The 25,083-nt window shown below is 40.2% G+C and overlaps 1 protein-coding gene across 1 annotated transcript; it reads left to right on the top strand.

The window, feature by feature from the left end:
- Positions 1-1,318: 1,318 nt before the first annotated feature.
- Positions 1,319-23,550, top strand: EIF4E (eukaryotic translation initiation factor 4E). The gene is made up of 7 exons (XM_059817928.1): positions 1,319-1,337; positions 10,933-11,039; positions 13,226-13,321; positions 15,392-15,455; positions 17,387-17,500; positions 20,379-20,518; positions 22,502-23,550. Exons 1-7 carry the CDS (start codon positions 1,320-1,322, stop codon positions 22,614-22,616), a joined length of 654 nt encoding a protein of 217 aa, XP_059673911.1. The 5' UTR covers position 1,319; the 3' UTR covers positions 22,617-23,550.
- The last annotated feature ends 1,533 nt before the right edge of the window (positions 23,551-25,083 follow it).

Below are 25,083 nucleotides of genomic sequence, written 5' to 3'. Positions count from 1 at the left end.
GAAAGAGGCTGAGTCAGCTAAAACAGTGGAGCAAAACATCAGAAGTGTCAAGTGTTAATGCCTCTTGGTTTTAAAATGACAGCCCTTCTATCTGTGTCTTCTCTCTGAGAGGGCTCCAGCTCCCAGGATTCTGTATTTTGAGATACTATCTTCTGAGAGAATAGGAACAAACATGATTACTCTCCCAGAAACACAGCTTTTTAGTAAACTAGGTTTAGAGTTGTTGCTGACACACAAATGCTGAACGTAAGCCTGCCGCTCTACTTTCAGATGCATCCCGACTAAGGGAAGACAACACATTCGCGTGGCAGTTTGTGTGCAAGCACAACAACAGATAGAACCCAAAATGTTCCGTGGCCCACCAAGCGGTAGACATTTGGCTAGAGGACAGTGTGCCCAGGTGAGCCTCGCAGTGCCTTAAACTGCCGGGCCGGCTTGGGAATGCAGTACCCCGTGTGCTCAGGAGAGTGGGAGCTGACCGTGTCTGGAGCTGTCCCTAAGAGATGCGGTGCCCACGCAGCCCTTGTACAGACCCATCCTTAGCGCTAACTACTGTTCTTGACACTCCGAATTATTGGGGAGAGTCTGTTTTGTGCCAGACAGAGATGTGCCTAAGAGTTGCGAATTTCTGCGCTTCGTTTGCCAACGACCGGAGCACTCAGCTGGTGGTGGTGTATGCCCGGGCCTGCCTGGAGCAGAGAAGGGAATCCGCGTTGCAGTTCCCTGCTGGGAAGAGTCCCGGCTGAGTATCCCCTTCTTCTGCTCCCTTGGCTGGAGAGCACCTCTCCCTTCCCTTCTCCCGCGCGCCTCCAACGAGCTCTGCTGACAGGCCTGGGAAGTCGGACAGCAGGCAGCTGAAACCACCTCGCCCGAGGCGCCGCCGGGACAGACGGAACAGGCCCCGTGCCCGCTGCCCAGGGGAACCCGAGGGCTGCAAACCCTCCGGGCGCTCACAGATGCCCTACGCGGCACCCCGGGAGGGCGGGGCCGCCCCGCCGCCGGCCGCGCCCCCCGCAGCTCCCCGCCGCGGCCGCCAGGGGTCCCCGCCCCCTCGGCGCTGCCCGCCCCTTCCTCCCCACGTGACGGCGCCTCGCCGGGAGAGAGGGCGGGGCGAGGCTCCCGGCATCCCCCGCGCTCGGCGACTACAGCTCCCGGCAGGCGCCGCGCCCCGCCCGGGGCCCGAAGGCCGGCGCCTCCCTGCCCCCCTCCCAAACGGCCGCCGGCTCACGTGACCGCCGGGCGGCCAACCGGGTTTGAACCTGGGTTTTTTATCCGCCCCTTCCCCTCCCGCAGCGCTTCTGCGATCAGACCGATCTAAGATGGCGACGGTGGAACCGGTGAGTGTTTCATTCCCTTCTCCCGCCCGCCTTTCTCTCTCCTTCCTCACCCTCCCGCCACCGCCGCCTCCCCGAGCCGCGGCTCCCCCGGCCGCGGCGGGCGACGGGGCGGCGGGCGCCCGGCCGGGCGGGAGGGAGGGAGGCGGATGGGTGCCGGGGCGCGGGCGGCGAGGCCGGCGAGGAGCGCACGCACGCAGGGGGACGGAGCGGGGGGAGGGGGAGCGGGAGGCGCCGGCCTGCGCCGCGGAGGGGGAGGCGGCGGCCTGAGGGCTGTGCCGGTACCGCCGCCCGCCACACGGGTGCGGGGGGCGCCGGGCCGGGCCGGCGGCGACCCGGGGCGGGAGGGAGGCCTGCGGGCCGGCGGCGCTGGCTGCCGCCGCGGCGCCCATTGTGCCGCGCCCCGCCCGCGGCCCCCGCCGCCCGATCCGGCCCGGCCGCCCCCGCGGCGCTGCGGCAGGGGGGGGGGCTGCGGGGCCGGAAGGCGCGGCGAGGAGGCGCAGCAGCCCTGGGCGGCGGCGGCGAGCCGGCCTGGCGGGCCGCCCTTCGCCGCGCTCGGCGCATGTGGCGCGGTGGGGGTGGCCATGTTGCTTTCCGCCCGGAGGGGCCGGTGGGTTCGGCTTGCCGGTCACCGAGGGGGCGGCTCCTCCTCGCCGGCCGGGGAGCGCCCTCCTGGCAGGCGGGCAGCGGTGAAGGTCTGGTTTGGAGGCAGGCGCAGAGCTTGCGGCCGGAGAGGCCTTGCGGTCCGGAGGCGCGGGGCCGCCAGCCCGGGCTGGGGGGCTGTAAGCGAGGAGATGCGCTGCTCGGGAGCTCGGCAGCCGGAACGAGAGAACGGCGTGACTGGTGAGACTCGCTCGAGGCGTGTTGCAAGCGAGATTGGCTTTTTCCGGTTCTGTCATCTTTCTGGACCAAAATGATATTTTTATTCACGCTTTTTTAGAGTTTTCATGGTAATTAAGTACTCTCTTCTGGGTATTAAGTTACGTTTATGACAGTATGCTCTATTTTATAAACATTGTCCCAGCCCGCACTTCCATAAAGAACCGAAGCAGCTGGAAGTGGTCCAAGTATAGTTGTTATTCTAATCCCACATGCTTGTGTATCATGAGGTGTGGACAGCAGAAGACTGTGTATTAGGGTTTCAAGAAAATGAGAAACTTAAGGAAGGCTAGTCTCTTGCTGCTGCGTACCAACTGTTAATAAGTAGCCAGTGCATACTTTGGAGAGGCTTTGTAATGTTTGGACAAAAAGTGTTTGAGTTTGAAAACCGCTTCACTGTTTTTAAATAAAGATTAGTTTTACCCTTTTGCGTAAGGGACGCTGATTTTCTTCCATGAACAAAAATAAACCCCACCTTTGCTTACAAGGAAGACGTTGAAACTGGTCAGCATTTATAAATTGCTTGACTAGCAGTTCTGAACGGGAAGAATGTCAGTTGTTAAGACAGTGAGCTGGACCACCAGCAGCACCCTTCCCATGTTCTCCAGCCACAGTGTTAAACACTTGTTTTCCCACCCAAAAACTGATCTTTCCAAGCTATAGCCCACATATCTGAAGATGGGAGCTTCCTGTCAGCTCAGTGTTTTGTGATGACGGTGGAGCTAAGCAGGGGTTGTGATAAATAATTTGTAATGCTGGTGGCCATTGGAAATTTAAATTATTCTAGAGGCATGGCTTTGTGACTTTCCTGGCTGCGGTGCTGGCGTAAGCGTGTCGTTGCACCGTTCTCTCCGTTGTTCTTGCATTAGCATGAGGTTGCATGTTGAGCTAGATCTGGGACCTAATTTAGCCAAAAATAAATAATTGATTTTGCCATGCCGTTTTCTGGCAAGATTGGTTTCCCAGATCCAGTTTACCATGCAGTGACACAGTTGTGCTGAGCCAGTAAAAGTGGAGGGTAAGGCAACACTCACACAGTTCAAGTAACCCCACTGTTTAATGTTCTGCCGTAGCTGAAGTATGTTTGACTTCAGGAAACAAATATGAGCTATGCTTGCTTATTTTCAAATTTATTTAAATAATAAAATTTTTGTTTATTGTCCTTTTAGGTGGCTCACACTTCTCCTACCTAAGCTTAAAATTAGACTTGCTTAGTGACTGAGGTCATAGATGCTTAACGTTGCAGAAATACTATGTGCTTTTCAATTGAACAATTTAATTGTATGTGTGGTTAGGGATTGGATTACCTCTTGATCACAGGGAAGCCTTTCTGTTGCTGACCTTCAAAATCTGGACCTAGGTTTGTAGAGATGTCATCTATGAAGCTTCCCCAGTGTGAAAATGTCTCAGGAAATGCAAAACATGACTGAATGAGTTGTTTTTTTCTTTAAATGTAGGCTCCTACTAAAGTCAGTGATGCTTCTAGTACTTCCATGTTCTCAAATGTACCGTACATTTTAAGTCTTGTTAAGACGCTGGAAAAAATGTTTGAAACTCTTTAGGAATATTGAAACTTGAGTTTAGAGTGCTGTAAAGAGTCCCATGGAAGTTGCTAAGAAAAGCAAGATTATTCTCAGTAAATATAGACCTGTTGCACAGTGCTTTACTTCTCCACTGCAGGGAGCACTTAAGCTTCTGCAACATGGACAGGTTAAAACTCTCAGTTTTTCTTGTGCTGTGCAGATGGTTTCTCTTTTAAGACTGTTTTAGATTAGTTTGTGAGAACATGCAGAAGTGCGTCCTCTTAGAGTGTGCTCATATTATAGCCTTTGAGGATTAAATGTGATAAGATAGCACTGTGCAAAAGTCCACAAAGTCAATAACAAAACCAATAGTAATGCTTTGGTAAACAGTAGTTTACCAAAGGTAACTTCAAAACGTAGCCACACAGTGTCTAACTTCTAGGTGTGTATAAATTGTATGGAAGTAACTTACATGTGAGCATCTGACCCCTCATCATTCAAATTGGAAATGGGCATCATGGTTCTTTTTTCTTTTTTTTTCTTCATGGCAGTTATCGTTACACTTGTGCAGATGCAATTCTTGTGAATTTAACTCCGCATTTTAAGATACATGGGTGAACCTTCAGTTATGTATAATTTGAAAAATGCTTGTTTTCAACAGCTAATCATCACTAGGTAGGACTCAAAACTTTAAATGAAACAGTATTATCTCAAGGGGTTACAAACATAGTGGTGTGTAGGGCCTTGGAATTCTGAAAAGTTGAAAATAGCTCCTAAAATTCAAGGTAGTCTGTAAGGTATTCCTTTTGTATTATTCACAGACAGCATGTTAATTAAGTGCAGGCCATATTCAACTTTAGACTTACTCTTATTATTAGATATTTCTGCTGTAATATAGTCAGTGGCCTGCTATGTTTGAAATCAGTATAGTATTCAGCTGTAGTATTGTGAACACAGTTGCTTGCTCATTGCATTTTTCCGAAATGATGTAGGATGAATGTATCTTGCATGCTGTTTAATAATTGACAATGTCTATCATAAACTTTTGAATTGTAAATTACATTTCTGACTGAATACAGAACTTCCTCTAAGAGGAAGAAGTTGTTGGACAACTTGTAAATTTTTTGAGACAAACATTTTTCTGAAAGCAATTGTAAAGAATTACATTCCACATTGCGTATGAAATGTCAAGCTTATTTCAAGGTAATGCATAAAAATAGCATATGAGACTGAGTTGTGTTTCATTTACTGATACTACCTGCAGGTGTGGAGTTATATGGGAAACTTTGAGAAAATGTGACCCTTTTGGCAGCTTTGTAAAGATCACTGTGAATTTTGAGGGGTTCGAGGGGAGAATCAAACAAGGTACGTTGGTAGAGAGCCTGCATTGTGAAAGAGAAATGCAGATTTTGAAAGTGAATTAATGTGACATATTCTCACAAATTAATCTGGAATAGTCTTAATTTGTCTTTAACTTTTGAAATATTCTAAAGTCAAGGTTAAACATAAGTTTAGAGACTATTTTAAACCTAGAAACCTAAGGCAGTCGCTCACTTAAAGTCCTAAAACCTATTCCTCTTTAAAACGTTCACGTTATGAAGGTACTAAGTGTGTGATCTACAGATTTAATTGTGCTGTGTAATGCAAGTGTTCTCTGAGCTGCCTGAAAGTGGCAGTTGTCCTTGATTCTTATATAGTGGATGTAAGGCAGAAAAACATTAACTGTTTAAAAGTATTTTTTTTCTGAATGTGTGCAGCAGTTGTGTAAATGAATAATCTTTTAGACAAGGATCAGTTTTTCTCATGTTCAGTGCTGTTTATCTAAGTAGCTTGTGTACATTACATGCTTTACAATAATTGGGCATACCAGTAGTATGTCTGGTACTTTATCTTTTTGCTTGAAGACTGACCTCTTGAGCATCCATACATTATACAATTTTGTTTTAAATACTTTTCTGAAGATTGAATGTGTCTTCATTTTTTAGCTGATGTAAAATTCTATGCTTGGTTGTATGAGAGGCTCAATATACTCGCAGTAATTTGGAGTGCTTTTGTGTCTATTGTGTAGAAGTGTGCGGGGAGACTAGAGGTGGTTTGTCCCTTGAGTCATCTGAGCTGTTCTACTCAGTAGCTTTGGGAAGTTTTTGTTTTCTTGTCTGAGTGCCCTAGAACTGACAGAATGCTAGATGCAGAAGGTCATCTTACCCCATGGGTAGATTTCATGTTCCAGTAGCAAAGGCAGCAGCAGACTGCAAACTGGGGTGAGAAGTGGTAGCACAAGGGCAGCCTGCTTAGGCAGCTAGAAGAAACATAAAGAGACTGAAGTATTTTGATATACCTTGTAACTTGTTTGCTAATTCTAGTCATAAGGTTGTGAATTAAATGTTGAAAATCTGATGGTTACTTTCAAGTGTATGTAACTCATTTTTCAGAAGTCAAAAGGGCTGTAAATATTCCTTTCATCTTTTAAAACCTGAGATTTTATTTCCTAAAAAACCAAACCAGTGTGCCCCTCTGACCCTGGAGGCAGCGTGTGACTCTCTTACTTCAGTCTCTCGTTCCTGTCCTCCTGTACACGTATTGCACTTCTGTTCTGATGTGGTGGGATGTCACTTGGTTAAAATCATGTCCCAGATTTGTGTTCTAATAGTGAATGCCTTTCTACGAATCTGCAATGGTCTAAGTAATAACGTATGCAGTTAGGATAGTTGCTCTGTATTAGGCCTTGTTATGTCATGCCTAGAAAATTCTTCTCTGTCCTGGTGTCTGGAAAGCTATTTAATGCTGTTTAATTGGTAACAGGTGGCTATTGGTACCTCTCTTCCAGTTGGTATTATGCATAGTATGTACGATTTTTACCTCTGTATATTCATTCCTCAGAGTTGTGTATCAGATCATCATACGGTTTGTTTTCTTACAGCACATAATACTTGCTTGTGGGTGGGCTCAAATCCTTATTTTGTTCAGAATATTTTGAAATAAATAGCTCTTGATTTTGTGCCTTGTGAATTGTCATCCTAACTGTAGTGTAGCAGCAGTTACCTGCAAGAAGTGTAAGGACTAGCAGATAGTTGACATGCTTTTTCCCTAAACATCTGATAACTGGGATGTGCAGTTTTCTCACTCTGTTGGAAAGGTGGAAACTCTCAAATGTAACTTTGGTTTAATGCAAGAAATCTTCGGAAGCCTCTTCCACTAATTGATTCTCTTAACTTTCACCAAGAATTTATAACAGTGCTAGGCTACGAGCTTTTGGGACATAAATGTTGTGCTTTCTCAACTGGACTTCCTAAACAACTTCTGTAGACAATTAGATGACATGATTGTGGTCTGGGCAGCACCTGGACACACTCCGTGAAACCTAGTCAAGCTGGTTCTCTTCAACAGACAAACCTGATTAAGCAGTTTTTACTGTAAGTGCTATTTGCTTCCTGTATTGGTGACAAGCACACCTTCCTTTGATATGTTGGTCATTACGTGCTGTGGAGAAAGAATAAATAACACCAATTAAATCTGCAAGTGTCAGAATCCAAGTAACGTGCAGATACGCACAGTCATTAAACGCTGAGTGGGCAAGTATTTCAGGGACTTCTGCAAGCTGATTCCTACATCAAAAAAAATGTGGGTAGTGAATAAATGTCACTTTTAATTACGTGTTGTCTTGCGTATGAGGAGTAGGATCGGCCATATGAAGCTTTCCAGTTTATCTGGTAACGCTACCCTATTTTATTACATCTATTTTAAAAGCAGCAAACCAGTGGTGGCTTAGTTTAATAGTAGACGCAAAGTCAATTTTAGGTTAAAGAATGTATTAGCTATGAGCAATAGTAAAGTATTATGAAGGATTTTAAATTTAGTAGTCCAGAAACTGCTTGTGGAGACAGTCTGACTTTAAGTTAATGGTGTGGCAATCGTGAGATTGAGGTGTGAATTGTCAAAATGTGTACAATATCACTTTAATTCATACTGCAATTACAGACTCTTTAAAACCTGCATGCTTGTGGTTTGGGGTAGAATTTCAGTAGCTGGAAAGAAGTTGGATACAAGAAATGGACTTTGAATGCCTATTAGTGGACTTACATACTTCAACTAATAATGAGAAGTGCTTTGCTACACAAATACTTTAGCTTGGTGGTCAGAATAGTGAGGTGAAGGTCAGATGAAAGGAAATGGGAGCTGATATGATTAACCAGCCAAAAATGAAAATGGTCCTTTTTCTGTTTTCCTTGATGGCAGTGGGAAATAAAACGTAGTGAAAACAAGCTGGTTTCAGCTTCTGTCTGAGACCAGCCAGAAAACTGTTTTGTGGTAGAAAGCTCTGCTTCCAACTTTACACCTTTTTTCCAGGTTTATTCTTGTGTGTACAGCTGTACCTGTCCTTGATGGGCAGCCTGGTGCTGAAAAAACCATGTCTTCTGGCTGGATTAGTTTTTGAGGGGAGTAGCATAGTCCTGGGTCAAGATCATAGTTAGCTGGGCCTTGGAGGGGGGTTGTCGTGTACTGTTTTGGAAATAATGGTTAGTCTGAGTTTCATTAATGCCAGGTAGCTTTCAGAATGTCTTAAGGGACTTGTTATTGTGGTGACTTAACTAAAATGTTTGTGCTGAGTCAGATGTCTTCCATTTGTCCAGAAATGGACTTTTATATAATTATGGGAAGGGTTTCCATCTGTATACTGGGCAGGTATTGAGGCTCATTGCATTTTTTTAATTGTCTGGAGGATGTTACCTTAATCCTTCCTGATGTTGTCTTGTCTTAGAAGTTATGAAATGGCATAGCCCTGCATGTGCTTAGTAGTTTTGCATTGATTCTTCCAGTTTATGTAGCTATGATACTTCTGGAAGACTGACCAGGGAGACTTCAGATTAGCTCTTTGTATATTGAAAGCTATTTGCTGAGCAAATGTGAGTGAGATTCTCAGCTGAAATTATTTTTGGAAGATACTCTAGTTTTGTCAAGAGTGAGTCTATTTGATGCAAAAATCTTTAGTGTAATAGCAGTTGTAAATCAATTGTAAATATTAGATGTCACAGCTGCAGAGTATTGTGAATGAAAGCAAGCTTTAGCACAAAACCTGGTGCTTACTTTACTTCCAAAACTTCAACAAGATTTTTCTTATGCTCATTGTATTTGCACATGTAATATTTCTAGCTCTTGTAGTTAGAAGCCCCTGAAGGGACAACACTTAAAATGTAGTTGCCTGTACTTGGCTTTTTGTAGTATAATACAAACAGTAACTTAGAGGAGGAAATACTGAAATATTTCTTTGGTGTATTTTAAAGCCTTGGTGTATTGAAAATCTTAATCTTTTCTGTGGGGTTCTTGCATGTGATTAAAGGGAAAGATGTATGTTTGAACCCATCAACTTAAAAATAAATGGGGCTAACACTAGAAATTTTATTCTAAATAGAATTTGAAGCACTTGCTAAGCTTTTTGAAGATCTGTTTAGCTTTTTAGAGTATTACACTGAAGGAGATCTGACAGATTGTTCCAACACTGTGCTTCTGTGGGTTTCTCAGTGATGTTCCCCATTAGGGAATCTTCAGAAAGCATTTAGTTTTATTAAGAGGCAGGAAATTGTACTACCTGCCCCTTGTGTAAATCAAAGCACTAGCCTAGTTGTCACTGTCCCTGTTAGGCCTTAGCATTTCAGTCTTTTCACTGTGAACGTGGGAGCATATGAAAGCATTCTTAAATGTGATACAAATTAGCTTTTAAACTGAGATTTTTTTCTAGGAGAGCTGTTAAACTAAAGCATACTTAATTTTGTTCAAACATAAAGGTGTAACTTCTTTGAAGTAAAACATAGTATCATGCTTAGTAATGCTAAATATATTGATAATGAAAAGAAAATCCCTATTAAGACAGTTCTTTAGGTGTTACCAGGAGAGTTTGCCAGCTGGGACTGTGAAGGTTAAACAGTGTTTGCTTAAGATACACTTCAAATCCATTCCACTTTTCAGCAGCTTTGGTGATAAACTGAGTAATGTGGAAGTCTGGAGTAAACTGTTCCATTAATTAGATGATTTACCATTTACTTAATCCACCTCTACATTGCTTTGTTCTCTTAAGACCACAGAGTTTAAATTAAGTACTACTTTTGTATTGCTGCATTTAGGAATGTCTATAGAGTCTTTGGGTCTGCTGTAGTTAGTATTTGTTTATATACTGAAGTGCTTTTTCTTTCACAGGGTCAGCTGTACAGGCATTTTTGTGTTAGCTGTAGGGAGTGAGCTCTAGTCCTCATTCCTTGTCTCTGTAATATTCTAGCACAGATTGCAGATTAGGGAGAGATGCCGGTAACTGGTGGGGACACTTGGCCTCACAATAAAGCTTTGTGTTCCCTGGTTTGAAGGAATGGCATTAGAATTTCAAACATGACACAGTGGCTTCCTGAACTGAATGACAAGCTTGACGGGGTTTGCATGCGAAGGGAATATACTATTTCACTTCTTTGTGTTACAGTATATTTGCCAGTTCTAGCACTGTCTCTAGAAATTTGAAAAAATACTTGGAATCAGCCTAATCTGTGGTAAACGTGTGTAATTATATTTATTTCAGTTTGAAATTTGAGAACTGAGATGTGTTTCAATTCTGTTTGGTGCCTGAAGCTTTGTTAGTAGTGATGTTGCAAGTACAAATATAACCACTTACTAGCTTGGTTTCTAGCTGCTTGTAATAGCTGTTTTCAGACCTGAGAATTGTAGGCATGTCTCCTACTTGTAATAACAGATTTTTTCTAAATAAACAGGGCCCTATACATCTGTTTCCAATGATGCTTTGTCAGAAAGTGATGATAAAAATAATTTGCCTTCTGAAATTATTCTGGAAATTAATTTTTAGATTTGCATATTTGAGATAACATAGCATATTGTGTATTTCTGAAATAACTCTCAGAACTCTTTCAAAATAAGACGAGTGTCTTAGGTAAACCATTCTGGAAACAAATTACACAGGAAGCAAATCACTGAACAGCAGAATGTGAATTCCTACAGTTGGTATTTATTGTAGGACCTGTTCAGATCTTGAAGAATAAAGGGATGCAGATTGTGCTTCCATGATGTGATTTGGGCCCCTAATCCAAGATGAATTAGAGGAACTCTTAGCTTCAACCTTCTTAAAGTTACTTCAAAGAACTAAATTACTTCAATAAAAATTGAGAAGGAATGTATTAATAACTTCTTTCTTCAAACAGGAAACCACTCCCAACCCTCAGCCTTCAGAAGAGGAGAAAACCGAGCCAGCACCTAGTCAGGAGGTTGCCAGCCCTGAACAGTATATTAAGCATCCACTACAAAACAGGTAAATAGAACTGAAGCATGATTGTAATTTTGCTGAAGATAGACGAATGCCTGTGGCTTTACAGCTCTCTAGTTTACCTTATGTTTTCTAGCAGCATTTTGAGTTCTTAATTTTTTTGAAGATTTTTTGCAGTGAGGTTGCAGAGGAAATAGAATCTGATCCTTTTGTAATTTAGAGCCTTTTCACGTAGCCTTCTCAGAAGCTGAAAATATTTGCAAATTTTCATAATGCAGCCAGATAATTCGAAAGGGCATGGCTTTGCTTTTAGTTGGAGGCAAACAGAGCTTTTGTTGCTTTTTTCTGGTGTGTTTTAAGAGACACTGAGATGACGTTGCTGCCAAGCAGAACTGGAAAACCTTCCATTCAGCCTTGTACTTTGGGCAATTAAGGTGCCAGTGGTAAAGACTTCTCATTCTTATTTCTTATCAGAGTCTTACTCCTTCATATCTTACCACTTTTTTCTCCTGTTTGGAACTGGAAGTATTAAGCTGTGTTAATCAGCCAGAGCTTATTAGACTTGATCATATGAGTGGTCGCTGTCTACAGTAGTATTGTTTTCATTATCTGTAGGAAGAACAGCAGAAGCAAGCCCTGTAAAGTGCAAATGCACACATTTATTATACCAATGTGCCACTAAGAGAAAAAACTGTAGAGCACTTAAATTTTCTTGTTTAACAAGAAAAACTTGGAGCAGTAGTTAAAAGTGTAGTTAAGAAAAGTTATCAAAAAAAATCAAAGCCCTCATACTAAATTCTGTGCTCAGTGTGCAAAAACAGGTATGTCTTAAAAGTTTTAAAAGCTACGACTCAGCATTTCACTGAGCTATAGAGACAATTAGGACTTCACCAGGAAGCTTTGTACTTGAAAACCTCAGCTTGAACTACCTTTCTGCAGTAAAGATATTATAAGCGTACAGGTTGAATTGCTTTAAATGTGCACAAAAGTTACTCCACAGCATACGTATACTTCAGAAAGAGCATCTAGAAGTAATTTTCTCCAAGAAGGCTGAAGAGCTGATGTGGACTGCTCAGTACTTACTGTTGGTAGGTAGGTGCTGACCCAGGGTGAACCTTTTACCAAGTGGCACCTTACTCTTTTTCTAAAGTTTTGAGCAAGCATGGAAAACCACTCTGCACTGTAGTGCTATGCTGTGTGCATCCCATTTTCCCTTGTCGTTCTCTCAACTTCCGTCCTTCTTTTTCCTCTAAACACTTTGATTAAATTGGTGCTGACACTCCTTTACAAGTGGTAATGGGGCTATTACTGGAAAATAGTAAACTTTTAAAACAAGGTTTGAAATGTCAGGGAAGGTCTCAAAACAATCAATTGACACCAGGTGACTTATATAAAGTACTCTGCTGTGAGAAGATAAATCTACTGTAGTGCTAACCTGAGTGGTTTTAATGCTACTGAAACCATCAAGATGAAAAATAAGCCGGTTTTGTTAAATGGCTCATCAGGCATCCTGTTCCAGCATTTTAAACAATGCTTTTTTGATCCGGAAAGAGCATGTTTGTGTGAAATGTTCCATTTATAATATGTGTTGAGATTTGTACTCAGCGGAGATAATGATGAAGAAAATTGGATGGCAAATTTTTCATTTAGTCTTGTCTTTATATATGCAGATTTAAAAACTTGAAACAGTTAACGTTGGTGGGTTTTTGAGACTGTTGCATTAGTAAGCTTGATGCAGCTTCCCATTTAAAATTTATGCACTCCTAGTATGCGAGTGCTTGGGGAATTTTAATGTTATGTATAGCTTTGGAGTGATAAAATTAGCTTTTGTAACCTTTACAAAGAAATTACTGGAAAGGGAGAGCTGTGCTCCTAGTTTGAATAGTTGGTGTTGTTTTAGACCATAATCAGTTATTTGCAGTAGGGGATTTCAGTTTAGCAGTGGCAGCAAGGAGAAACGTCTGAGGTTTAGAGTCTTAAAAATGTTCCCAAACTATTTAAAATATTTACCTAAACGGATTGATCAAGTCTGCCATGATTCTTGTAATGGGAACACAAATATTCTTGATCTGCAAAGAGCTGGATTTGAGAACTGAGTTTCTCCTCTAGTTTATTGATGAAAACTGAATTCCATGCTGATTAGTTTGGATACAACAATGCAAATAATTCATTCTATTTTTAATACACTTTAATTTCTAGATGCTATTATTTTATATTTTGTTTTCCTTTAGATGGGCGCTCTGGTTTTTTAAAAATGACAAGAGCAAAACTTGGCAAGCAAATCTTCGTCTTATCTCAAAGTTTGATACTGTTGAAGATTTTTGGGCGTAAGTAAAGATTTTCTTCAATCTGCATAATAATCCTGGCATATGCTGGCAAAGCCTATGCCAAAGTCAAAAAAAAACGTAAAGTACTCCATTAACTGCAACTTTCTGGGCGTAATCGGAAACATTTGCAAAATTCAAGGTGAGGTCTAACCCATTCTTCAGAATGCAGTTAAATGTAACCTTTGAGGAAAATGTGATTGGAGAAGTTTTTCGTAGTTTAAATGCACATTGTCTTGCTGTTAACACTGCAACACTGCTTATATTCATATGTACATGACATACATGTAGAAAATTGTATTTGTGCAGTAGCTATCTCATAGTAACACGAATTTGTAAATTCTTGTAGCCAACTAATTGTCACTTCCTCAGCCTCAAATTTTGCTAGTTGATTGAATTCTCAGACAGCTGGCTCACTTCAGATGTTCAAGAGTGCCTGAATCCACAGCATAGTACTTGGGAGATTGATGCAGGTTAATGGCATACTTGAAGTTCATTAGAGGTTACAGAAGAAACTACCTTCCTTCTAAATTGAAGGTCTGTGAAATCAGTTAGACTCAAACAGCAAGAGCAAAGCCTTTGAAGGTAGGCCTGTGCTGCTTTCCAAACACTTGCTTCAGTCAAATTTAGGTGGCTTACTTGGAAGATTTTGCCTGCCATAATGATGAAATATGGAGAAAATGCAAGTGGTATGGAATTGAGGGTGAAAAAATGCACTATATATTTGATCTATCTTAGTGTCTCATGCTACAGTGAGTGACAGTGTTCTTCTTTTGGATGTGATCAGTAAGGGAGAGATGGTGTCTCTTAATGGAATAATGGACCCATTAGCACCAACAGGAAAGAAATAAAGATACTGAAAATGCTGAACAAGTATTTATCAGTGCAGTTGTCGGAGTGGAATAGGATTCTGAGCTTGTAACCAGTTTTCCCATTCCTACTAAGCGGGTGACTGATGGTTGAGTTAACAGTAGTTTGCAGTCTTGGGGTATGTGATGGGAGGCTAAGTTGTTTGAAGCTCACTGTGAAAGTTGGTTAAGGGTAAGTATTTGACCTCCTTTAACCAAGATAGTCTGGGTATTTAAAAGAAGTGCTTAATCTAGATGTCTGCAGTCAAGGTATAAAATCAGTCACAAGCAACTGAGAAGTTATGCCTTCATTATGGTCAGAGTGGGAGATAGGTATGTTGTTCTGGGGAGAAACTATTAAGGTTATGGTAAACTTAAAGGAGGGAAGCTGGTAAATCTGTAACTGGCTTTGTAAATTCCTATGACTGATTTCTAATTGTTAGAACATCGCAGTAATTAATTTCTTTTTTGGTGCTGGACCATGCCTGAATGTTAGTTGGTCTTGGACTACAGGTTACTGTGGTATGTGCAGGCCTTTTTCTGAAGTCTGACCTTAACAGTGCAGGAAAAACAAAGTATCTGTCGTCTTGCTGGAGTAGGAGACAGTATGTAGTCCTTTGATTTTTTTTTTTTTTCCTCTGAATTGCATAGTTGTAAATTTAATTCCAAGTATATATTCTATATTTTGTTGTTTCAGTCATCTGTTCTTGCCTTTTGAGTCCTTATTTCAATTTGAATTATCAGGGCTACAGTCTTCATCCCTAGAGTATTGTATTAAATAACAAAGTTGAGTATTTCTTCTAAAAAGTCTCTTTGCAGAGAGAGTAGCCTTAGAAATACATACACGGAATAGGATAATTGTTTATATATGTACAGAGTACACATGCACACAGAACTTGTCATGAAAGTTCAGTGAGTTATGTTTCTAATAACTTTGTTAGAACTAGGTTTAAAAGAAGCATCGGAATCTCTGGAAAATACTGTTGTATAGGAATCCAGCAAGTGTTCATAAACCAGTTTCCATTCTGCTTCTTTAAGCCCAGAACATATTAAAGGTAATGCTTTTATACTGCTGAAAAATACTTAGGAAATAGGGTTGCTTCTGAAATAACTTTCATGCTTTTTAATTTTTGTATTTTATTCACTCATATGTCTTAAATTTTTTAAGAATTTTGTACCTTAAAATAATGCTTAGTTTTTAATCCTGCTTTTTTCCCTCCAATAGTTTATACAACCATATCCAGCTCTCTAGTAATTTAATGCCTGGTTGTGACTACTCGCTCTTTAAGGTATGCTTGCTAACCTTTTTTGTTCAGTTACAGATGTTGATGGGTGGTTTCCTGACTAAGCAAGACACTGTCCAAATATTTCACTTCAGATATTTAGGAACATGATTGGGAATGTCCTAAAGGTGCTAATTTTTTTAGGAAGTCCCAAACACATGCCCTCTGAAAATCAGGTTGTCACTAGTTCTGAAAATTCAAGTACTTGCTTTAATGCACTTCACAGACAGTACATCTTAATCTGTTGCTATATTTGTCTTCATTCTGTGTCTGAGATACTTGTGCAAATAATTAAGTCTCAATAATTTTTATGCTATGAAAGATTTTCCAGCTCTGTCATTTGGTGTGACATGAAATGAGTTAAAACATCCGAGTTCTGTGGGAGGCTGCAATGTTCTCCAGTATTTTTTGAGCACTACTAGCCAGATGCACAATGCTCCTATAATTAATTTTTACACCATCAGTTATGTGCTGTATTACTTATGTATAAAATACGAAATTGTACCCAACACTGACATGCTGAGGAAGTGTTCTGACTAGTGAATAGGAGATGCTGATGAGAAAGTGTACATGAAATCCTGCCTCGGCTGGAGTGGAGATCTGAACTGGAGCTCTAAATTAAATCCTAACCTCTCCAAAGTGCTTCTAGCACAGCTTCCTTTCTGGATTTAGGTACCTAAATAATCCCCTAAGTACTGGTGCCTGATTCCTCCTTTGCTTATAAAAACATAGCTGCTGGCTGGGATTCCTCAGTAGACTGTGTACATAATTTGTAAACCTCAGCAACTTTAGGTAGTGAAGAGGTGGTGATGCTTGGGTTTGGGAAAGTAACAATATTTTAGGTGACTGAGAAACCTTACTAGTAAATATTAAGAAGCTATAGGCCCTTCAGAGGTTGGGATATCTATGGATCGTGCTTGTATTTTTTGCATGAATCCTAAATTTGTATTTTAAGTATGTGTATCTGTTCTGTGTTTGCATATCATCAATCAGCAATAATTATTTAAATGCATGGAACAGGTACAGAATCGGCAACTGTTCCAGGCTTCTGAGCAATCTCTTGCTGTTGTCCTTCAATCGTGACCTCGTAAGAGTGCCTCTTAAAGGTGATGAAGTAGTTTGAGCTCTGCAGCTGCTAGTGTGGGTGTTAAATTTAAGTGAGCTGACACCACTCCATCCTGAATGTTGAATGCCTAATTAGTTTTCAGCTAAAGTTCTGTAGTGCTGCTCTCTTAATAGACATTTCTTAACCAGATTTCTCTGTCTAGACAGTTACCTGCTTTTTTTAATGACTGGCTATCCTAAAGTGCAGTGTAGCTGGTGGATACAGGAGTGGCAGCTGGCTGTTTTGCTGGATCAGTGCATCCAGAGTCATTTAATTCAGTGCAGGGCCATTGGTAAAGCATGAATCAGAATGCAACTTGCTTTTAAATGGTGTGCTGATGTTTGTGGCCCTGGCAATTAAAACCCTCTTATTCTCACTTTGTGTGTGCAGGAAGTCATTGAGATAAACTGCCAAGGGTGTCTGTTTCAGTGAAGTAATCTTTATGCATAAGCGAAGCACTTGGCCAATATTGCATTGAGTCCAAGACTTAAAATAAGGACTCCAGAATGTAGCTGCTAATTTTATCTGGTTTCATACGGGGCAAAGTGGATGCTTGACTCTGCCTGTTCCCAGTTTTTTGTACTGTTGTGTAGCCAAGACTTTTGCCAGAGCTGTGACTCTTCTGTAGAAATAAAAATTCGTTAGAGAAAGTGCACTTTTTAAGCTGTTTTGGAACTTTGGTGTTGGTATGAAACAGTATTTCTGGACAGGTATGTATCTTAAACTATACACTTTTTTCTTAAGTTGCTATTTCAGTTATCACTGGCCTTTTGGTTATTCTTCAGGAAAAATACAGATCAAGTCTGATTTAACTTCTGGCCATTCTTTGCAGGATGGGATTGAACCCATGTGGGAAGATGAAAAAAACAAGCGAGGAGGACGATGGCTAATTACACTAAACAAACAGCAGAGACGAAGTGACCTTGATCGCTTCTGGCTAGAGACAGTAAGCACTGTGGCCTTAAAAGTTGCAACTGAAGAATCTTGCATTTGTATTATTTTAACTGGTGTGTTCTTTCTGTGTGCCACACTAGACTTCTAACTTCCTGGCAGCACAGTGTCCTGTAAGTTTTTACTGACAGGTTGTATTTGAAACATGATTTTTCAATAGTCATGCTCAATAAAGTATTCTGTTGAATACTTTCTTATAATGGGCAGCAATAGAGATAATTCTACAGGGCAGATAAACTTTTTCCTGTGGAATGTGCAGAATAGCTGTCGAGCTACTGGGAAGATAATACTTTGTCTTGAATGTGACTCCCAAATTTAACTGCTTAAATGTAAGAATTTCTTTCACAAATACTCTTACAAGTGAATGGTTTTCAGGTTTTGGTCTTGCTGAAAAAAGGGAGTTTCAGATTGATTTTTGTTCTTTCTGTGCTTATCTTAACACTAGGATAGGCAAGTAATAGCACAATCCTCCTGTGCACTATAAAAATACTTTTTTCCATTGCTGTTACCTGCTTGGAATAAATTTTTTGAATGGTAAATATACTTCTAGAGATTATGCAGGTTGTGGTAAACGTGTTGTAGAAAAGGATACAACTGTACTGTCTAGGAACTGACTGGAACTGACTCCGAGTAGCCTAAGAGTCTAGTGTGATCTGGGGTTTAGGGGCATGAATTGCAGGCAGTACAATGCAAAGCAATCTTACCAAATCTCTGATCTTTTTTCCCTGGTTGTGCGAGAGGCAGGAAGTATTGCACCCCATTGAAAGGCAGAAATGGCCTTCAGGATCAAAGCAGAGGTGTCCAAAATACCAGAGCTATTAGGATCTTTATAGAATCACAGAATCACTACGGTTGGAAAAGACCTGTAAGATCATCAAGTCCAACCTGGGGGGGGGGGGGGGGGGAAAGAACCCACAAACAACCCACGCAAGCCAACCACCACACAACAACAAGGCACAACACACCAAAAACCAACCCACCCAACACCACACAGCACCATGTCCATCAAGCTACATCCCACAACGCCACATCCACATGCTCCTTGAATACCTCCAGGGAGGGTGACTCTACCACCTCCCTGGGCAGCCTATTCCAATGTTTCACTATAGTCACTGTAGTAGTGATTTGAAGAAAGGATGATGAGCATTATGCTACTATATATATATGACTGCACGAGTAAATAAATGTCTTGCTGTGTGCGTTTGACCTCTCCCTCTCAATGCCTGTGTGAGTCCCTCTGACTCTTAATTACCATTACATATGGATTGGAAACCTGTAGGTAGTCTATGTAGACTTAAGGCTAGAGGGCTCTGCTTTTTGTTTAGCAGCAAGCATTGGCATAGAGCCCAAATACCCAGGTGACTGAGATGTGCTCTAAAACAACCCTGTCACTTCTAATTTCAGCCATTATTTGTAACCAACTTTCTCCAATAAAAATCAAAACCTCTTCCTTTATCACTTGTCTGTGGAACAAATTTTTATTATAATCTAATGCTCTTTACCATTCTTAACTGTAAACTAAACTTGATTTGAGAAGACTTTCTTCCCTGTTGTGCAGCATTCACGAAAAATGTACTTGACTGTAGTGTTTATTGAGCATGGTAGTAATCTTTCGATGTATGTGTACAAAGGCTGTTGATGAGTATTTTGAATGTTTGTGTGTGGTTTAAACGTAAACATTTATGGCTCTCATTACTCAGTGAACATGTGCATCCTGCAATTGGGTGTAACATTTAAAGTATGCATAGTTATACCTGGTTTATTCAGTAGCACACTTTGTCCTCTTTGTATTTCCTTAATGAAGCCAGCCCTTGCAGCTCTCATGGGTACTGAAAGACCTGCTTTGTTCAAAAAGTTGCAAGTGTGTTGAATTTCCAAATGTTAAGTGATTCTGGAAAATTAATATAATGGCAGTGTATTTAATGTACTGTGCAAGTAAAGTAAACAGGCATCTATTTGGAGACTAATACATCAGTGTGCAGAAGGATTTTTAATTCAGCATGGACTAGATTAATCTGTCTGACACAAAACTGAGAATTTCTTGTGGTTATCTAAAAATTGCTTGTTTTACAAGTTGCAAGTTGTAGATTTTAAAAATCACTTTCACAGTTAGCATATTGTAAAGGGATGTGACCTAACTCAATCTGGTGTTCCTGAAGTGTACCGTATTTTCCAATGCCAAGCTTCACCATTAGAAATCTGTGGGGGGGAATCTTGTATTACTTGTACGCTCATATTGTTGCACTTGCATTGCACACTGTTCAGGATGGCTGATTCCCACTTTAGAGTCTGTGGGAACTCTGAAGCTTCCTGAGTGGACTGATAGGAAGTAACATCTCATTAGATAGCACTTTTCATCTAAGTTGCAGTCTGATTTGCCTCTGAATTGATACATTTCAGAATTGAAGTTGGACCTTACATGGCTGACACTGGCGAAATAGTTCTTCACAGGTTCTTCCTAGATAATGAATGTAAACACCTAAAATGTCATATTTGTCTGTGTTAGACATATTTTAGAAAGAAGAATAAATTCCTTTAATTCTTACCTGGTTTTGGCTGGGGGGATGGGGTGGGAGGCAATGCTATGTAAATGATCAGCTGTGTCAGAATTTGCAGCTGCTGGGACAGGAGGAGAGATGGAAAACTCAAAATAGGAGGAAGATACCCTACTACAACTGAATTTATGTTTACTTGTAACATTTGGAAATTCAAGATGATACTGCAATAAACAGAAAATGATTGCTGTGTGACAAGTGGCTATAAGCAGTAAAAAGTATTCCTCAAAGTCCTTTGTGTACACTGAGTTGTTTGCCTATGGAGCCAGGATTCTGACTTTGAACTGCCACTTTTAATGGTTGATCTTTGTTTTGTAGCTGCTGTGCCTTATTGGGGAGTCGTTTGATGACTACAGTGATGATGTATGTGGTGCTGTTGTTAATGTTAGAACTAAGGGTGATAAAATAGCAATATGGACAACTGAATGTGAAAACAGGGATGCTGTTACGCATATAGGGTAAGTAATGTGATTGGTGTCTTGAATATATGAAGTGTAACAATGCATTTAAAGCCAGCTAACTTGATAGAGAATGCACTTCAGGCAAATGTAGCCTGTATCCCAAGTTCAAGTAACTCAGTGCCAAATTACTTGTGTTATTGTGTAGTTTTTTGTATTGGCTTATGTTACTAATTTCTTTGCACTGCTGTACTACCTTCTCTGTAGTTTAGAAATAATCAAGAATTGAACACAAATCTTGGCAGAAGTTTTTCGTTTCACAATGAGCTATTGTAATTAATACTGTAAGTAATACCTGTAGATAGCGTAGGTTCTGTTGCAGCATGCCAGTTTGTAAAAGTGGGTAGCCAGTAATAGTGGAGTATTGGTAAGACTTTTCTCAGGAGAGATGCTTACAAATATGAGAAGAAAGGCATTGTAAATCTTAAGCTCACAAGGATACCCTTATCTTTGAAAAAGCTGGACAGTGCTGTGAAACTCTACAGGTGTTTTCCTACATTTTTGTCTCTGTTTAAGTGCAAATCAAACAAAATAATGCTGAGTTTCATGGATTATTTGATATGTGTAATAGCATTTTGTAGTCTTCCAGTAAGCAACAGTAGTCATCTCAGATTATCATGTGTCTGCTACGGAAAATGCATGTTGTGCTCTGCTATTTAGCAAGTATTGATGCTTCAAAATTACCTTCTGTTAAATTCAGTTATTGTAGGCCACTTAACCTCTGCAAACCGATGAAAACATTAATCTTGCTAGCTTAGCACATCCATCTTAGGCCAAACTTACTAACATTTTTCACTTACTGGGTGGCTCTCTTGACACATTCCTCATTTGGGCCTTATGAATCTGATGGGGTCTGCCTTATACTAACAATTTCGTTGGACAATCATGTTCAGACCTGAAAGGTGTTTAACAATAGACAAACAGAGCTGTGGTACACATCTGCTAGTAGAGAATAACCTTACATCAAACCTAGTAGGCATCAGAGTGTGTTTTTAGAATGGTATTAACCATTAACTAAGGAGCTAAGGTGACTCCATTAGAGAACTAACTAAAAAAGTTAAGATTTTGCAAACTGACTGACAGAATGTCAAAGGCAAGTTATGTTGACTGCCTGCTGTCATGTATTGTCTTTGAAGTTATGGCAACATCAAGCTTTTATTTAAGTTAAAGCTGGGGTAAGCTATGGTCCTGTAAACTGCTCCATTATAGTTAGGGTAAGTTAAAAAAAAACTTCATATACTTTTGTTAACAATCTGCAGTTGAAAAGGCTTGTTCTGTCATTTAGTCAGAGCTTGCAGCTATTAGTGGCTTGCATCTCATTTGTACTCTATGCTAAGGAACACAGTGTGTGTGTGTCTGTAAGGGAGGTACTGCTGCTTCTTTCTCTTAAGTCATAGAATCCAAGCTGATTTTTCTTAAAGCTCCTCTTGGGTAGCTGCCCATGACCAGTACCATAATGAATTGGGGGGATGGAGGGGCCTGCTTTCTATCCATAGTTAAAGAAAAGACAGCAAGTCTGTGCAACTGAGATGTGTGTAGTTATAAAAACTGACTATTCCAGTAAATTGCTGTTTTATTTGGTTCAGGTGACTTATTATCAGCAAGCTATATTCCCACATAGGGAAACAAAACAGCTATGAAGAAGTCATGGTCAATGATTCCAGAACTACTGAAATGATAATGATATTCACATGAATGCAGTAGAATACCTCTGCTCTACATTTATGTAGGCCTGTTAATTATTTTTTGGCAAGAGCTTGTCCTATTTTATATGGCACGTCGTTGTTCATACAGAACTAAAGCTGATTTTAGATGCAATAAGCTAGAAAAATCCTGTTTCAAGTCCTTTATTCATACTTCAGAAATTGTTTCTAAATAGGAAACTATTTTTCATGAAGATGTCAACAGACCTTAAAAGCAGGTGTCCTGTTACTAATTCCTTCCTAAGGGCTTTGCTTTAACTGTTCAATTTCTTTTCTCCAGGAGAGTATACAAGGAAAGATTAGGACTTCCTCCAAAGATAGTGATTGGTTATCAGTCCCATGCAGACACAGCTACTAAGAGCGGCTCCACCACTAAAAACAGGTTTGTTGTTTAAGAAGACACCTTCTGAGTATTCTTTCATAGGAGACTGCGTCAAGCAATCGAGATTTGGGAGCTGAACCAAAGCCTCTTCAGAAGCAGAGTGGACTACATTTAAATTTGATTTCCATCTAAGTGTTGCTAAGATTTGTGAGAAGTCTCATTCGCCTTTGTCTTGTACTTCTGTGTTCAATTTTTTTCTATTTTGGCTGAAGTAACGATTACCAATCAGAATTTTAGTACACTTCGCCCTCCCCCAAATCCATAAATGTTTTCCTGGCCCACTCTGTAATAGCTTGGTAGAAACATTACTATTATGAAAAAAACCCCATTTGTTTATCCACAGTATTTGGAAAAGAAGTTGCATTTCTGTACCTGCAGGAAATTGCTCTGTTTTACATTTGCATTGTATGCAGTAACATTTTGCTGGTTTGGAAAAGAGTATGGTGCATACAGTTTTCTAGCAATTTTTTTATACAGCATCCTCTTTGCTGTAACCTATGCTGATGGCTGCTAGATTAATTTATTTGTTTTCCCTATTTGATAACATTAGTGATATTTTGATTTCAGTTGTTTTTGCTCATGTAACTTTTGGTGAAGAATTTGGGAATATGACAAAGGTGGAATAAACATTAATTTTGTGCATTCTTTGGTAATTTTTTGGTTTTTTGTAACATCAAAGCTTTGCTACAAGTTTATGCATTTCAGTCAAATCAGTGATCTGTTTGTGTGATTTCCTAAACATAATTGTGGATTTTTTTAATGTAACACCATAATTTACATTCCTTACTAGAAATAGTATGTCTGTTTTTGTATCTTATGCTGTATTTTAACACTTTGTATTACTTAGGTTATTTTGCTTTGGTTAAAATGGCTCAAGTAGAAAAGCGGTCCCATTCATATTAAGACAGTGTACAAAACTGTAAATAAAATGTGTACAGTGAATTGTCTTTTTAGACAACTAGATTTGTCCTTTTATTTCTCCATCTATACAGCAAGTGTTTGTACTTCTTGTGACAAGGCAGTCTCTACTGTGGCTTCTATTGTAGTGTCTTCCAAGAAAGATAAAGTCTGGAGCTATACAAACTTCTAATAAATCTATTAGATAGCACCCTAAATCAAAGTGAAATTATATTGATGTGGCTACTGTTTTTTCTTAGTGGTTGGACTAATTGATCATGGTTTGTATTGTTTCTCTTTTGACTTTGGTTTATGCCAGCCAGGAAATTCGAGGGTGTGTAGAAAGCTGTCTAGTTTCAGGTAGAAACTACACTAAAAGCGCTGAAGTAAGTGGTTCTACTCTAAGTATATAATTACTATATGAAGTACAAGTAAAGCGCGCTAGAGACGTGGCTATAAAATAAAAGTATATGAGGATCTAGATAGTCTGCTATTATGTATGTCTTACAACGAAATGAAACTTTCATTGGCTTGAAAGTTGCAGTGGGAGCTGTAAGTTTGCTTGACTTGCAGGATTGGGGGAAAATTTTGAAGGCCACTGAGTTAACTTCTTGTTTTGAGCACAACGTGAGAGGCTTTTTCTTTCCACTCTTTAACGGAGCATGCAGCAAAATCAGTGCTTTATTGCAAAGCTGTTATTTTTTAGAGTGTGATGTACTTTATCTTGCCAGGGCTATATAGCCTTTCTTCAGTTAAACTCAAAGGCAGATGCTTATTGGGGTTTTGGTCTTTGGTAACTCCTTAAAGCAAGGTCAGTCACTGTGGCAGTGAAGCTTCAGTTGAATCGGGCTTTTAAATCTGTCTGATTAAGGCACTGAAGCATTTCTATGTGCTAAGATAGACTTGAACGCTTTCTTGCACATCTTATTAGAAATGTGTGTTGTAAATAGTGTGTCAGACTATACCAAAAAGGTATTGCATTAACTTCTGGATCATTCTTATGTCTGTTTAATAGAAACACTTACAGTAGGCATCTATATCTAATGATACTAGGGCTTCGGTATTGGTCATCAACCAGAATAGACATTGGATGTGGAGAGCTATTAGGTTGTTTGTATGCTGGTTTCTGTGGATTCTGGTGTAACTGGTTGCCTGCCCTGATTCTGCAGGCATGCAGAGCAAGTGGGGCTTGTTTAAGAGGACTGTTCATAGTAGAATAATATAGCAATCCCTGCCTATTTTCCAGCTCACTGCTTCAGCTAATCATCTTTGCAATTAAAGTAAGCTTTTTGAACTAAATTTCTCTAAACTATTTCTGTTCTACATCATCAGCCTCAAGCTGAGCAGTGTTTATAAAGGCTTTGATATTTCTGAGTAAATCAGTAATGCTTGTATGCTTGGGAAGGAAAGATCAATCAGTTTCCAGAGTGGTAACATTAGATTGTCTATGTGTATGGGGCAAGGCTCACTAAAATGAGTGTCATTCAGAAACATAGGTAGTGCTGCCCTTCTGTAAAGAGCGTTGAGATTAAACCGAGTGCTGTTGTGAGAAGAATATAGTATTGGTTTTGTTGAACGTCACT

Source organism: Gavia stellata, chromosome 5 (assembly GCF_030936135.1).
Source record: "Gavia stellata isolate bGavSte3 chromosome 5, bGavSte3.hap2, whole genome shotgun sequence".
Lineage (NCBI taxonomy): Eukaryota > Metazoa > Chordata > Aves > Gaviiformes > Gaviidae > Gavia > Gavia stellata.
The sequence above is the reverse complement of the archived record's forward strand: the minus strand, read 5'-3'. Positions and strand labels throughout refer to the sequence as shown.

What these genes read in the sequence shown, in the direction of transcription:
- EIF4E (XM_059817928.1), top strand. An exon ending in GTGACTACTCGCTCTTTAAG is followed by an intron (nt 15,456 to 17,386) that starts GTATGCTTGCTA and finishes CATTCTTTGCAG; the next exon opens with GATGGGATTGAACCCATGTG. An exon ending in ATCGCTTCTGGCTAGAGACA is followed by an intron (nt 17,501 to 20,378) that starts GTAAGCACTGTG and finishes TTTGTTTTGTAG; the next exon opens with CTGCTGTGCCTTATTGGGGA.